Below are 15,304 nucleotides of genomic sequence, written 5' to 3' on the forward strand. Positions count from 1 at the left end.
CAATCCAGTATACTGCTTCCAACTGTGGACAGTGGCCCAGAAATGGTATAATTATGTGACAGTCAGATACTGACGCTTCCTCTTAATAGTGCCCCAGCAGTTGTACTACAATTCCACAGCCTAAGGTAAATTCACAGCTGTCTGTAAAAATAAGCTTTATATATGTCTTCCCATTCTCATTGCACTCTCAGAAAAAATTTGCCCATACCGGGGAATGTATATTTTTTGGTTCTTCTCCAAAGTGTTCTGTGCCATTTTCAGAATATGTAAACACTGAAATAAAGCAAACACATGACATTTTAGGAATAGGTTAAGGCTCTTCACCTCATCAGAACCAGCTTAGTTTTGTTAAACTCTCCCTTTCCTCCCCCTTACTTTCTTTGATCCCCTGTGCTCTCCTCTGAACCTTTTTATACCCCCAACAAAACCAGGTATCCCACTAACCTTGGCTCATGGCTTGAAACAATCTCTGTCATGAACAATTTACAATAATAATAAATAAGCTGTTTTTATCAGATGAATATGCATAGGTATAGCATAGAACCTAAGTCCCCCAGTTGCATTGCTACTTAAAGCCCTGCAGCCTTTTCTTCATACTCAATGCTGCATTTTCATGTTTAGGACCAGCAGGATTTCCATTTAAAAGCAACTGCAAAACATGATGACCATACATGAGTAATACTGAGGGAAGTTTGTAGCCAACCCTGCTTCTGGACCCTCTGTCCCTGAACGTTTGAGAGGCATTGCCCTCTCTCTCCAGTAGACTCTGCCTGGGGACACTAGATATGCTGCCTCTTCCTCTGATTTCATAGGGCTACTTGAAGTGCCTTTAAGCTGAGATGGGTTATATGACATGCAGTCCTGTATGTCTGGAAATTTTCTTCTAAGTTACTAAATCAGAAACTTATGGGATAAAACCCAGAGGCAGCATCTAACAGTACCTGATACAAATAAGTTACGCTGTATTCGTAATTGCTTTGTGAACTGACAAATGCCTGTCTTCACTTATGTCCCTGGAAACACCACAATGGCTTTATTACATTCACTGAATCCCCCTTCACATTTGAAAAATCACTTGGTGTTTTCTGCTTCTGGATAAAGTCTGACTATGATTTTAATAGCTGGAGTCTTTGAGCAGCTAGAACCATCAGCTTCATCTCTCACCATTTACACCTGCAGTTGTCTCAAGCAGAAGCTGTATTTTGTAGCCTCTAACAACATTTTGCAAATCTCAGAAACAGTAATAAGGAGCAGGCTTATTGCTTGAGTTTATTTTCTTTTTGTTTCACTGTGATACTGCTTCATGTGTTCAGAGAAAAGAAGTGGCCAGGGAACCGATAAATGGCTGAACTTCCTTCCCCCTCTGCTCTTCCTCTTGCTCACATTTCTGCCATGAAAATGTATTACTGTGGCTATTCTAGATTGCCAATGACTAGGTAAAGAGTCTCTGAAGAAGTTTTAGGTGTTAAATAGTAAGGATCCTTTAGAATAGACAGTTATATTTAGATCTTGAAAAAATGTAGTGGTCCTGTAAAAGGATAGATAAAATGGCAGACAGCATGCATGAGGAAGACTTCATACAAAGTGACACACAAATGCACATATACTCCTATAAAATGTAAGACAATTTTGAAGTCATAAAGTCCAAACTGTGAATGTGAAGGCTACATGTGAGCTGACACCTACAGCTTTTAACCCCCAAAATGCCTTAAGCTGTCTCCAGATGGTCTGATTGTGGCTGACCTCGAGGTCTCACTGTGCACTTCACCAGGTCTTGTCACAGAGGGACACTGACCCTGCACACTGTCACCAGCACCAGAAGGGGAAACCTTAAGAAATAAAATAAAAAAAAAATCCTTTCAAAATCTTCTAGCAGAGAGGTATACAGATACCTGGCATCTGTATAAAGTTGTATAAAGTGCTGCTGGTGTAAAGGGGTGTAAAGTGCTTTTGCAGTGTTTAAATGCTACTCAAATTTATATGCCTTTTATAAAATTATTATTATTATTTATTATTTTTTTTTTCTTTTGGTAAAGGAAAAGGAGATAGGGAAGCAAATTGAACAAGTCCTGGTAAATGAGTTGAGTAACCAGGAACACTTTGGACTTGCAGAAAGTCTTTCACCAGGGGAAGTGCTGCAGCAGAGCAGCATGTTCAGGGAAATTTCTGCTCAGTGACAGAAAATAAAGCTTGGTTACTAACATGTCTTGTGAGCCGTGGTGCTGATCCAGCTGGTGGGGAGGGGTCATGGACCATATCCTTGTGCATGCAGAGAAGTGCCCACCAAACCTGTCTTTGCCAGGAAGAAGTCCCACATTTCCTGAAGTCCCTGTTGATAACAGGCTCTTACACACCATTTAAAGTACGTTTTGGCCTGTGGGGTTTCTGTTACAGATGGCATTTCACAGTAATGAAGGAGTGTAACTGGCTTAGAGGAGGCTGAGGGGCTGGAAATTAAGTATGCCATTTTACAGTTGTAAACTAGGTAGCTTTGCTATATAGTTCATGTGCCAGGGCCTGAAAGACACCATCTTCCCTTGAAGTTACTGTCATATGTCTATAGGATTGATTACATTGCCATGCATGTGCTGAGTCCTTTCTGCTGTTTGCTGTCCCCATTGTTCCCATTAAACAAAGAGGCTCAAATGTGCATATTCCTAAAATCTTATTTCCAGCAGCCAGCTTATTTTTTTTTTTTATTTTTTTATTTTTGGAAAGAAAAGAAGTGGAATGGACCTGATTCATCAAGGCATTAATGTGGAACCACCTGCTAAAGAGGCAGTGGACAACTGAGGAAAAAGGAGTGGTGAATCACCCTGTAGCAATATTCTGAATTTACTTTGTTAAATTTTTAATCTCTGTTTAGCTCATGTTCTCTGGATATTACGAGGAAGCACTTGAATCTGAAAGGCATACAGCTATGTAGTTCATGTCTCCACAAAACAGAAATCCATCTATTTTCATATTTGTTTGCCCTAGCAGCAGCAGACAAAAAAAAAAAAAAAAAAAAAAAAAAAAAAACAGGAAAAAAAAAGGTATTTTGACAGTCTGGAAAGGATTTTACAATTTCCATATTTTGTGCAAATATTGCAGGCAGTTTATTAAAAATCTACCAAGGGGAAATTTTTGGAGTGACTTATGCATAATTTATATGCTGAGCCTCTGAAGGATGGACTGTAAAAAAGCCAGTAGTGATCAAAGGACTTGTTAATGTGCCGCGGAAGTTATTTGGAGGTTTGACACATGCTTGGATTTTAAACTAATCTCTTTGAGTAAGTTCCTTGAATCCCTCTTAGTGCATTCAACAAAGGCTGATCTCACAGAAGAAAAAGTATCTTTGGATTTCAGAAATGAAACTCCTGTTCAACAATCAAAAAAATAAGTTATCTGGAAACTCAGACAGGGCCAAATTAATCTCAGGTGTGCATGATTACAAAGTGTGAAGCAGTATGAATTCTTTATCTTTAACCAGGTCAGGGCAACTTACACTTGAGAAAAGGAAAAGCTTAATAAATTGTCAGAAGAGAAAAGATAATGTAGACTGGATGTTTACAAAATAAAAGGGGGGAAATGACTGAACACAAATGTGGAAAGGAAAGGAATGAGGAGGCGGTAGCATAAAGGGGGAATATACAGCTAAAGCTGGCATTTCACCTACATATATTGCCAGCTGCACATAAAGATCATGGGGGTCTAACAGAAGAAACCTATGCTCACTGTAATTTATTTTTTTAGCATACATCTCATGTGAGATACAGCAAAGTATGCTCCTTGTGCTATTAGAAAAGATTTGATAGAAGTGCTTCAAACTTGTTTGTACTTATTGCTTCCCTCACCATGCACCTCACCATTCAAGAAGAGGGTCATGAACACTATCATGCAGTGGCTGAGATTTCATCCCTAAACCTGGTCTTAAAAATCTCATCACACCAGCGCTGTAAAAACATTACCGTCACACTGCAAAGTAGACAAAGGAATTGGCTACTAATATTACTGGGGCACATACTATAGTTGTACTGAGAAGCTGCAATTACAATCAGGATTCATTGTGATGGATATTTTGCAGACATATGGATATTATATGATTCATTTCCTGTCCCAGTAAGATTATGGTATATAGAGATATGTAGACAAATTAGACATATAGAAAAAGAAAAAAAATAAGGTTTATTTTTGTTCCCCTTTACCCATGTGGAACTGAAGCTTTTAAAGTGATTACATCAATGTTCATGAAGCACAGGAGACAGGGAATGGACCTGAACCTTGTCCCATGTCAGGACACAACAAAGTAAGAAAACCAATGTCTTGGATCTCATCTGACATTCAAAAAAAAAAAAAATAATAATCCTTAAATTATTTCACCAACTACTAGTGCCACCCACCTCCCACTTCTAAAACCAAAATACTGCTGAAACATAGACATTCTATAAAAAAACATCTGAAATACGTTGCACACATGTCTAGCATAAGGCTAAACATCTGAATATGCTATCATATGCTAACATCTGAAGATGCTATCCAGCAGTTGGACTTGATGATCCTTATGAGTCCCTTCCAACTCAGGATATTCTATGATTCTATGATCCTGGCCTGGCAGCACTCACCACTGTTGCTGCGTTTCCTGCTTATGTCAAGGCTGCTGTCGGCTTCCTCAGGAACTTCTGCCAGGTCGGCTGTCTGCAAGGACAGAAGGAGCAAATGAGATGGGAAAAGCCAAAAAAAGCAAGTGACAAGGTGAAATAAGACCACACGAGTCTTTGGGGAACACAGCATTTGGGTGCTATCAGAGCAGAGCAAGCCAGCCTGATGGGATTGCAGAAGACACTGTATCTGGTGATACACAACAAATATTCTGCTCCACAGGGAGCAGTAAAAGCCCAGAAAGAACTCCAGAACAGATTTCCAGCCTGGACTAAAATCTTTTGCAGAGAAAAGTGAAGTGAAAGTTAAGGAAAAAATGACTATATATTAAAAAATGTAGTTGTCTTTATATAATAGAAGGGATTTTGTGGAATTTGTAGATGATGCAGGTTTTCTAAATAGCTGTCTACAGAAGAAACTGGCCATTAATTGAAACTATTGACTATCAAATTGTTAACCTTAAATATTTTTTTTCAGTAAAATAACTGTAGGATAAGTGTGATTTTAATTCTGTTAACAAAATCTTCTTTCTTTGAAAGAAGGACCTGGAGTGTAATGGAGTTGGTGAAGTCAGTTTTGAAATATCTGCCCTCAATTTCTTTTTATATAGTCATCTGATTGGTAGTTAGAGACAAATTAAACCCAAATATTGTTGTTAGAATTACTATGATTTCTGATGTGTACAATATTAATGTAAATTGCTATTAGGGGCCCATTGTTCTAGGATATAGGGAAACATGTGATGACAAAATCCCAAGCCTTGGCTTCTCCATGTATAGCCTGAGAGGAACCACGAGCTATTCCAAACAACTCTGTCCGAATCTGACCTTACAGAGCTTCAGTTTCTGACCTCTACCCCCATGACTTCTTTTGGATAAAACATCTTTTATAACTATGCAAACAAACAAACAACCTTTACACTGAAGAGTGAGACAATGTTTCCAGTATGAAAAACTGCAAGTCCTTATATGCTCCTAAGCTAAATTTATTTATTGTTAACAGGATTTTAAGACACATGGAAGGATTTAACCTAATTATTCTATGACACTCTAGAACTACACTGTATACACAACTCTATCCAGTGATTTGTAGACTGTTGCCTGAATTTCAGGAAGAAAAGCCAAATGAGAAACATTCACTGCCTTTTTTCAGGGAGTAAAAATCAGAAATGCTTTGCAGCTTTTTATATTATGTTTTTCTTTCAGTAATGCTGACAACAAAGATTTTTTTTAGAAAGTACTTTAGCAATTCAGTGTATATCCTGGTAAATATATTTCCAGTATCAAGTACTTTCCTAGCTACTTTTCAGCCCAAGCATACTCATGAATGAAGGAGTTAAGAGTAGATTTATGCCACAGGCATCCTGTGATTATCCTGTTTCCCTTGCTGTTTTCACACCCTTATATTTCACTGCACTGTTAAGCATTTTTTTTAGACTCAACCTTTTGGACCAGGCCATGCTTATCTTGCACCTTGCACAAATGGGTCACCCCTGGATAAGAAGGCACTGCAATAGAAATGTAACAAGGAGCCAATGTAGAACATATCTAGGGATTTCTAATCACTGTGTGGGGAAGGGAAAGACTGGTTTTGTTGAAACAGTAAGTACCAGCTACTTTTCAGCTCATTGCTATGGCATGTTCCTCAGTCTTCATAGACTAGCATCAAAATTGTTAATTAGCTTCATACTTTGTTGGGTACTACTGCATGTGGGATGTGCAGTGACTGTCTTTTAAACATATATCTCATCTGAAACCTCAGGCATGCTTAAGGACTAACTCAATTAAGAGTTATATGACAAAGGGTCTAATAGAAATCACAGAGGTAAAAAGCTGCTTTTGAGAGGAGCTGATCCCCCAAGCACTAACAAGAACTGGAATCACATTTACATCACCTCAAGTGACTTTCTGTATAAATGTGGGTTGCAGAAACACATTCTGAAGGAAGCAGTAGGTAGTAAATCTGGAGCATATGGCTACTTTCTTTTATGGGAAATGCAGAATCTCGGCTGAAGATCATAGTGGGTGCACCCACACTGCTTAGTCGTGTTAAAAATACCTTGGCTAATTCAGAACAAGACAGTATCTCTACACTGCACAGGCATGAGCTGCAATCCTGGAAGCTGTAGAGGCAAATCCCAGCTCCTGGCCTTTTAACTAGCTTTGGCAGGTGCAGCTATACTGCTCTGACCCGGAGCTAGCCCTTTGATGGCTTGGACACACCTGCAAGGTGCAGTAGACTCCCAGGTGTCACCATATCCCTAGTGTCCATGGTTTGGTTCCACAGCAGAACCCTGATGCAGTCCCCAGCTCGCAGGACTGGGGCACGGATGACCCGCAAAGCCCTAGTGATGCTGTGAGCCTTACAGCTGCATTGCTGCTTCTGTTTTCAGAGCAGTAGAGCAGCATAGAGATGAGGAAGCACAGGGGAAGGATTTTAGTCCCTACGTGTTGTTAACTGCACAGACAGTTAGCATGCATGCTCCAGTGCTTTTTTATCTGGGCTCTAAGGGCTCTTTGTCACTCTGTTCTGGTTACTGGTCAGTGCCTGCTCCTTGGTGACACATAATGGCTGTGAAGCTCTGTGGCCCCATCATTTTGGATAGGATTGGGTCTGCCCCTGCCTTTTATCCTTGACTTAATCCACAGGCTTAAACTGGCAGAACATATGGTTTCACATATCTGTTTATTCAGTTCTCTAGTGTTCTCTATTTCCTGTGTGCTGACACGTTTTATATTCTCTTTCAATACCCTGCAGAAATTCCGACAATGAACCTGCGTTCCTCATTCTACACCCACACCCCACCTAGTTATGATTAGCTCTCTAGGGAAAGCTGACACAGCATTCATGATTTCTATGCATGAGTAGTCATTCATAATTCAATGCTTTATTGATTTAGAAGACAAAAATTACATTTGTAGAACTTCTGTTTCAAAGTAAATGAAATAATTGAAAGAAAGAACTGTAACAACAATATGACAGGAGTCACTTTTTTTTTTTTTTTTTTTTTAATGAATGAAAATTACCAAGTTCCTTTTAAGGCACACACAAGAGTATATGAAGGACATATCCTTCAATAACCCCCTTGCAGATTACACTTAGTTCTTGTGTAAATTTGTCTGCCTTCTTTCCCATCTGAGACAATTGCAAATTTGTTTAGAGGTCACCTATATCATCTGAAATTACAGTTCAGTCATGTGAGTGAGCATACGTTTAAGTCCTAGGAAAACATTTTACCAAACAACTCTCATGGTGCCTCTTTTTTTTTTTTTTATTTATTTTTTTTTTATTTTTTTCCTGAGGTGAGTGCAGGAAAGATTGTCAGATGGCATAGGTCTAATTTTTAGACATGACAATTAGCTTCAGTCTGCAGTGCATTCAGTTGTGATTGCTTTTCGAGGGGTGAGGAGAATCTCTTGGGAAAAGAAAAGATATTACCTTACACAAATTCTTAAGTGGTATTGCTGAACTAGGTAAGGATTTGGCACAGTCAGGACTAAGGGAACTCTCTTCCCTTGTCCTCCTTCTCCACCCTCTTTCCATAGTCCTGAAGAAAGTGACTTTCATGACGAGGGAGAATGAATGACAAAGATTAACATTAAGGTGAAAATCTCTTTGTTGGGAAATAACAAACAGAGAACACCTGCCAGTATTTGGGATTTGGAGAGAGGAGCCCAACCCTGTGATGCCCCCCTTGAGAATACAATGGAGAAGGGAGAAGGTGTACTTCTAAATCTAGGCTCTGAGGACTTCAAACCCAACGCTGTCATTTGTGTGAAGGGTAAATGTCCACTACTAGCCACAGGCAGGATGTGTTCACCCTGGGATCACAGTTAAATATTTCTGTTCTGCTTTTCCATAGATACACAAAAATAAAGAATATAATTTCCTTTTCCAATCTGATAAGAGAACATTATTCACTTAATTTGTATTTTACTCTTTTTTTCTCAAGAGTCATCGAAAAGATAGCTAAAACCTGAGTTTATAAAAATAAAGTGTTTTCTTGTCTCATTTCAGGATCTGGGAATGAGCTTTTATTTATTAATATTATTATTTTTTCAGCTTGAAATGCAAGTTTAGTGAACTCTAGTACCAGCTCCTGTGAATCAATATGTGTTGCTCCTCTACAGAGAAAATGGAACAAAGGTGTGGGATACTTACAGAATTCCTGTTGGGAGAGTCAGACCCACTGCCAGAACTGCCCTTCTTAGTTTTCTGAGCTAAGGAAGTCCCAAAGCGGAGAGTTTCGTACACAGGATCAACTTTATTGCCACAGGCTGCAACAGAAGGAGCAAAACACACATCAGCCCCTGAAAGGTATTTCTGGCTGTGTTGCTGCTCCACTTGGAGAAACATCTGCTTGTACCAACATGTTGGGATCGATGTTTAGAAATACAAGTTGAGAGACTATCCTGATATAAAGCGCTTGAATAAGTTGGTGGAATTGGCTTTTGCTAGCAATTTTTTGCTGCCTTTCTGCTCACATAAAAATCATCTTTCCCTCATACAGGTTCTTTGAATCCCTGTCATTCCGTCATCTCACTCCACCTGCAACCCTCCTTCCCTACTCACCACTGATACTGCCTATGTCAATGTAAAGGAGACGATATACCAAGAGACTTTAATCCATGTTTCCTGCCTGTTCTGGAATCACTTTCAACATTGGCTACTTGATGGGAAAAAATAAGACAGGGCATCTGGGTGGTGTGCGTGGGCCATCACCTTTATGCCATTAACCCTCATAGCGCTGCTACTGCGATAACATGGATAACCAAGATGACCTGGATCTTCCTGGAGAGATGTTGATATCATACTTTGTGTGGGACAAACTGGGGTCTGGGGGCAGACATCAGAAAGTACTCACAGTTAGGAATTTGCTCCAGGTTGCTCAGCACGGTCTAGGGGTAGCCAGAAAGGCTACCACCCCCACTGGTGTGTCTGATCATTTCTCACTCCCGCTCTCCTTCTTAGCTAGTCCTAAAATACTCTCCTATGGCAGAGAAATGGGTGTCTTCAATTGGCATGAATGGATCCAGATGAAACCCTTTTATACTTACTGCGTTATTAGACCTCAGCCTCCTGTGTTATTACAGGCAGTAAACACTTAGCATACAGTACCTTAGTAGCACTGTATAAAGGGAAGAAAATTTTGGCAAAGTACTGAAAAAATACATGGAATTTTGATTTTTGATGAGAAAAAAGCACATCTCATTTTTTATTTTTTCAACTATTTTTGACAAAAATGACAGATGTTTTTTAGAAAGAGAAACTTAAATGAAATTTACTTGATTTTTTTTTTTTTTTAATAATTGAAAAAAACAAAATGCCATTTTTAACAGGCTCTTATTTTTGGCATTCATCTTTTTATACTGCCAGGTTTGCTTGGTCATAGTACTTGTGAAAAGGAGTATTATCCAGAACCAACTCAGCTTCTCCATTTCAAAATTTTCCCTTTCAATTATGACAGTGAGCAAAATCTGGTCTTTTAAATACTTAGAAAAGTGTAGAAACATTCAATAAAGAAAAAAAAATAAAGTAGGAAAGGTGGGTGAGAAAGAACAGGAACCTAGCAAGTCTCTCAAGAGCCAGACCAGTGATGCAAATTCCTCTCACTGTTTTGATGTCTGTCTCTTACCTGGTTCTTTCCAGCTCAGACCTTCATCTCAATATTCTACTGTCGCCTCTCTTCTAAGTTCCTACCTTGAGATCAGGTGGTTATTATTATAAACAAGATTATTGCTAAGAGGTTATGTGTAGGGGGTTTTGAGTGAAATGCACAATAAACACACCCTCTCCTCTTCCAGCTTTGTATCTTTGAAGTGGTCCTTTCCTGAGATGGCAAAAGGACATGCAGTCACTGAAAGGAGCTGGAAGGCTGCTGAGGGCAAATACCATGGCTGGAAGTCTGCCGTTGCTGTTACAGAGCACTGCCAAAGGGAGACTGAATGGAAAAGCAATCAAAACCTACCAATAGGCATCACTTCTTTGATGCAGCCAAACTGTTCATGAATGAGTAGTGGTGAGCTGTAGTACCGTCGAAATCCCTTTGGCTGCAGGGAGAGAAAGCAAAAACATATGAACCATGATTGACACAGTAGAAATAAACTCAGCTCTTTGGCTGGTGGCATAACAGAGAGGATTTTTCTTCTGTGAAGTGTGGCAAGGATGGAAATTTGCCTCCTGTTGCTGAGTCACTGCAGGGTGCAGAGATCAGGGATTTATTTGATTTTTTTTTCTCCTGGAAAAAACTAATTTCCCGTATTTATGTGGAAGAAGGAGGGGCTCATTTCCAGCCTTCTCTTTTCTTTTGTCTTACACAAAAGCAGCACTATTTAACTTCAGCAGAAATGCTGAATCATTAGATGTTCTGGAAAGCTCTATATTCACCTCTCACTTTCTTCTTATGTGAAGTGAATTTGCATTGATTTGCATTTGCTAAACAAACATCTATCCTTCCCCATCCTGTCTCCAAATTTCCATGTTCTCAAGTAAAATGTATTGAAACCCAAGAAATACAGAGCAATTCTATGCATTTTTTTAAAGCTTGCTGTTGACTGACCACAACTTCCACTGCCTTTTTTTTTTTTTTTTTTTTTTTTTGTCCAGCAAGGTCAAAAAATTCCCCAAGTCAACACCAGATGTCCCCTAAATGTCTGTTTGTAGAGAAATGCACTATAACAACTCAAGCTATACCATTAAAGAATACCACAGTATTGTCAATAAATGTGTTCTATATCACTCTAAAGACCATTCTTAGAAGGTTAAATAATTTATGTTAATTTTCTATCTACTATCTCAGGTTGGAAATATCTCAGGTAAAGGCTGAGTACCCAAAATGAAGGTGCTAACACCTAAGTCTTTGGAAATACCTTTCAAGACATTAGAGATTCACAAAAGGATTTTCAGACCTCTGATCTTTGCAGGCCTTTAGAACCTCTAGCCACACTTATAAATGGAAAAGCCTCATGAGGATATGCATATTTTCTGTATCCTATATTCAGTATACATTAAAAAAATGATACAGAACTAGTTCTTTCACTAATGAGCTGCAGTATGGATTAAGAAGGAATGAGGGAGCTGATATATGTGGTTTCTTACAAGAATAAATTCCAATTCCCCAGCCTCAGTTTGGCCCCAAACAAATTAAATTCAGACACCACATGAACTCGTAAATCTCCCATGACTTTGCTGGACTTTCTGCTATAAATTTTGCCTCTTGTTTTCTGTTTTTGTAAACTAGTGACCACAACAGTTGAGGCTGGGATCAAGCAATGTGTGAAACAATTGGTGTAACTTCATATTTGGCTTGTCCCAGGCCTGCAAGAGGGTAATTCAGTTCTTCACAGATCTACTTCCTGTACCAGAAAGACTCACACTAGGGCTATGATTATGCTTTAAATGTATCAAGATTTGCTTCAGGAGTACAAACAATGATAGCATTCACTAAATATACTTGGAGAGAAAAGATCTTTCCAGGGAGAGGTGGGTTTTCTGTCCCTTTTGAAGCCAATGCTTGCTTTTTTTTTCCTCATTTAATATACAAGGCTCTTTGTTTTTAGCTTAGATTTGTCTTAAATACTTTCAGTTTGCACGTTTGCAACCGAACTGAAAACATCTGAAACAGGAATATTTGTACCCATTTTCCATATTCCAAATAGTCATTTTCCCAAGTGTTTTTAGTTTTTTTCCCAGAAGTAACCAAAAGAACCATTTTCCCATAAAAAGTCACCAAGTTAGGTTAGAATGATCTCAAATACAGTATCCTGCCTTTGCCAGTAATGAGAACCTGCTGCTCAGAAGGTGACCCAGGCACTAAGGTGCTGTGTCACAGGGCAGGTCTCCTCTCCTACTGAGAGACTACTTCAAGCTCTGTACTGTCTCACTGTGAAATCTCGTTCAGTTTTTTTTTTTTTTTTAAAAGGTGAATTATGTTTTTTCTTCAAGCCCTAACATAGGAAAAAACACAATAAAACATAATTTGAAGGCTTATTCTTTTGTTAAACTCCACCAAGATATTTTGACTAATACGTAGCTTTTCCTGTAGAGATTTCAACTACAGCAAGTACAGTTTAAATCATAGGAATTAATTCTGATATGTAGCCAGGTTTGGATTATGTAATTGTATTTTCAAGTAAATGCTACCCTGGGGGTCTGGCATACAAAGCAAGGTCCCGTGTCTATCCCCTCCTTTCTGCCCCACCCCCCCAGCCACACTTGCTGTCCCCTGGGCTGCTCACTTACCAGCTTGCCCATGCAACGCTGTTGTCCAGTACTGTCTGCACACTTGTGGTGGATGCTCATCTTACAAGCTTTACAGCGCAGTCCATGTTTAGCATTTGTCCCTGTGAAATGCAAGGAAATAATTTAATTAGGCAAAATCAATAGTTTCCATGCACTAAACAAATTTCCATGCATTTAACGAATGACCTGAAAGAGCTGATGGGTACGCCAGCTGTAGTAGTGTAAATACTGATGGCAAACTTTACCTTGCCTATTTTTTTGTACGCATATATACATGCATTTTCTTTACATCCTCTTCAATTTAGGCATTTCTTCCGTAGGCATTTTCTCAAGCTAGTGCTACCTTCAGATATATATTGAATTATACTCTATTGTGTGATAGTTCTGTTAGTGATGTCTCATCCTTATGAACACCAAGCAAAATTCCTTTGCTATTTCATAAGGGTTTGGCATGTGAGCTGGGCATGGCTGCAGGAGCCACCAGAGGACCATCCAGGCTCTGAACCTGTCCTCGGGAGCCAAGCCATTAGCAGAGGGACAGGTTTCAGGGGTAAGAGGTAGCTCCAGATGTGCATGAAAGGGGTGGAGACATCTTGCTTAGTGTTACCTTCCCAACCACTTAGGGGCTGCAGCTCTTGCTTCCCCAGGCAAGTGCTCAGGGACATTGAGGAATTGCTCTCTGCCCCTTGCATAGCCCTGAGCTGGGCAGCAAAGATGTCATGGACCTTTCCTTGCTCTCCTTCACTGACAGTGAAAAAATCTAGTCCCACAGTTTGGGGAGCTCCAGCAGAAATTTTGCTGTACAGAAGCAGACTTCTCCTTGTTGAGTAATAGTTGTTCTGCATTATCTTCAACATGGACCTATTCTTAAATATCTGAGCTGAATCTGTGCTACCAGGTAGGAGCAGTCACTCTTATTCATATACCTGTAAGACTTTCCGAACTATGCAGTATCAGTTAGGCTGCAGCAACTCTTCTCCTCCTGCCATGGGACTGTATAAGTAGGATGAGTAAACAGTATGTCAGTTCGTTATCATCTACTGTGAGAGTGAACAGTGTAGTAAAAAAAAAAAAAAAAAAAAAAAAAAAAAAATCCCTTGACATTTTAACCAGACCTCATTAGTCAACTATGACAGGAATATTAGTCATAGGAGCCAGAAGATCCCACATCTGAAAGTACTCACGTAGCTCTTGGTTATTTGAGTAGTCAGCACCATGTATACGCTGCTGACTTCACTCAGTTAAATGCTGCTTCTTAAAGAAGCATTTCAGGGAAAGATGCATCAAATTGGTGCCAAAAAATGAGCCTTGATAGGACTGCTTTCAGGGGAGGATGTCCCTGAAGTGGCCAGTTCCATACCAGGCATAGGCAGGCTGGAGGAGCTGGTGTGGCTGCACTGAGCAAGGCCCAAGTGGTTCATTTGTGTGCTGGTTGTAGGACAGGGAACCGTCATCTGCACTGCCTTGCTGCCAAGACCTTTGGAGAGACAAGGAGTGAATGGAACTGGGCATTTTGGGGTGCACTCTGGGGGCCCCCCATTTGCTGTCTACCCGGTCCTTCTCAGCTGAGCTGATGCATGGAGACTCACTGCTCAGGTACCTGCAGATTCCTAGCCTCACTTGTAGGGCCTTTTTTTTCTACTAAGCACAAAATTCACTGGAATGTATCCCTGCTGTTTTGCTTGTTTGTATGTTTGTTTGTTTTCCTGTGTGGTTGCACCTGGATTAGTGTGCTGTGAGGACTCTTTTCCATCCCTCCTGATGGTCAATGACCAACACAGACAGCTGTGAGAAACTGGGACTTCCTCCACATTGCTTTATTAGATCTACTGAATGGAACAAGAAAGGAAAATGACATCTTACTCTGCCAACAAAACAGGTATTTAGCATCAGTGTTTACACTCGGTCTAGCTCTCTTCTCAGGCTGGTCTGTAATGGTGGAGCTCTTACCTGCTTTACCAAGTCATTCCTGAGATTCAGCTAAAAGGGAAGACAGTGTCACAGTCCTTTCTGCTGGCTGTGTTATGCTATTCCAGCCATTTTAATGCTGGAATACATAGTTACGTAGTTACATAGTATAACTGTGTGACCACAGAAGATACACATTTGTTGATGTAACTGAGCATCCAAATGATGTGCAAAATGAATGCAAAGTAGACATGCTACTTTCAAAATCAAACAACTTATTCAGAAGAGAAATCTGTAGGCATCTAGAAATGCGCCATGATCAGTGTAATGAAGTAAATAAAACAGTAACACTTTACATTTCTCTTACTGAATGGCATTTGTTACATATGGATAGGTAAATAGTTGCTTCGAAGAGAGGAAAAGTATTTCACGCATTTGAGTCTTTTTTTTTTCTTTTTTTTTTTTTTTTTTTAAATAAAAATGAAATTGCCTTCAACTACCAAAAGCTTCAATC

At 39.6% G+C, this 15,304-nt stretch overlaps 1 protein-coding gene across 6 annotated transcripts in view; it reads right to left on the bottom strand.

Moving 5' to 3' along the window:
- The window catches only part of STAC (SH3 and cysteine rich domain), a 68,742-nt gene that overhangs the window by 15,988 nt on the left and 37,450 nt on the right, over positions 1-15,304 (bottom strand). For all 6 annotated transcript variants that reach the window (XM_035317602.1, XM_035317604.1, XM_035317605.1 and 3 more), the window contains 5 exons: positions 12,883-12,983; positions 10,610-10,691; positions 8,803-8,918; positions 4,605-4,677; positions 209-273 (listed from right to left, as the gene is read on the bottom strand). In XM_035317602.1, the coding sequence (XP_035173493.1) occupies positions 209-273; positions 4,605-4,677; positions 8,803-8,918; positions 10,610-10,691; positions 12,883-12,983 (437 nt within the window). The remainder of the gene's footprint in view (positions 1-208; positions 274-4,604; positions 4,678-8,802; positions 8,919-10,609; positions 10,692-12,882; positions 12,984-15,304) is intronic.

This window comes from Oxyura jamaicensis, chromosome 2 (assembly GCF_011077185.1).
Source record: "Oxyura jamaicensis isolate SHBP4307 breed ruddy duck chromosome 2, BPBGC_Ojam_1.0, whole genome shotgun sequence".
In the NCBI taxonomy this organism is placed as follows: Eukaryota; Metazoa; Chordata; class Aves; order Anseriformes; family Anatidae; genus Oxyura; species Oxyura jamaicensis.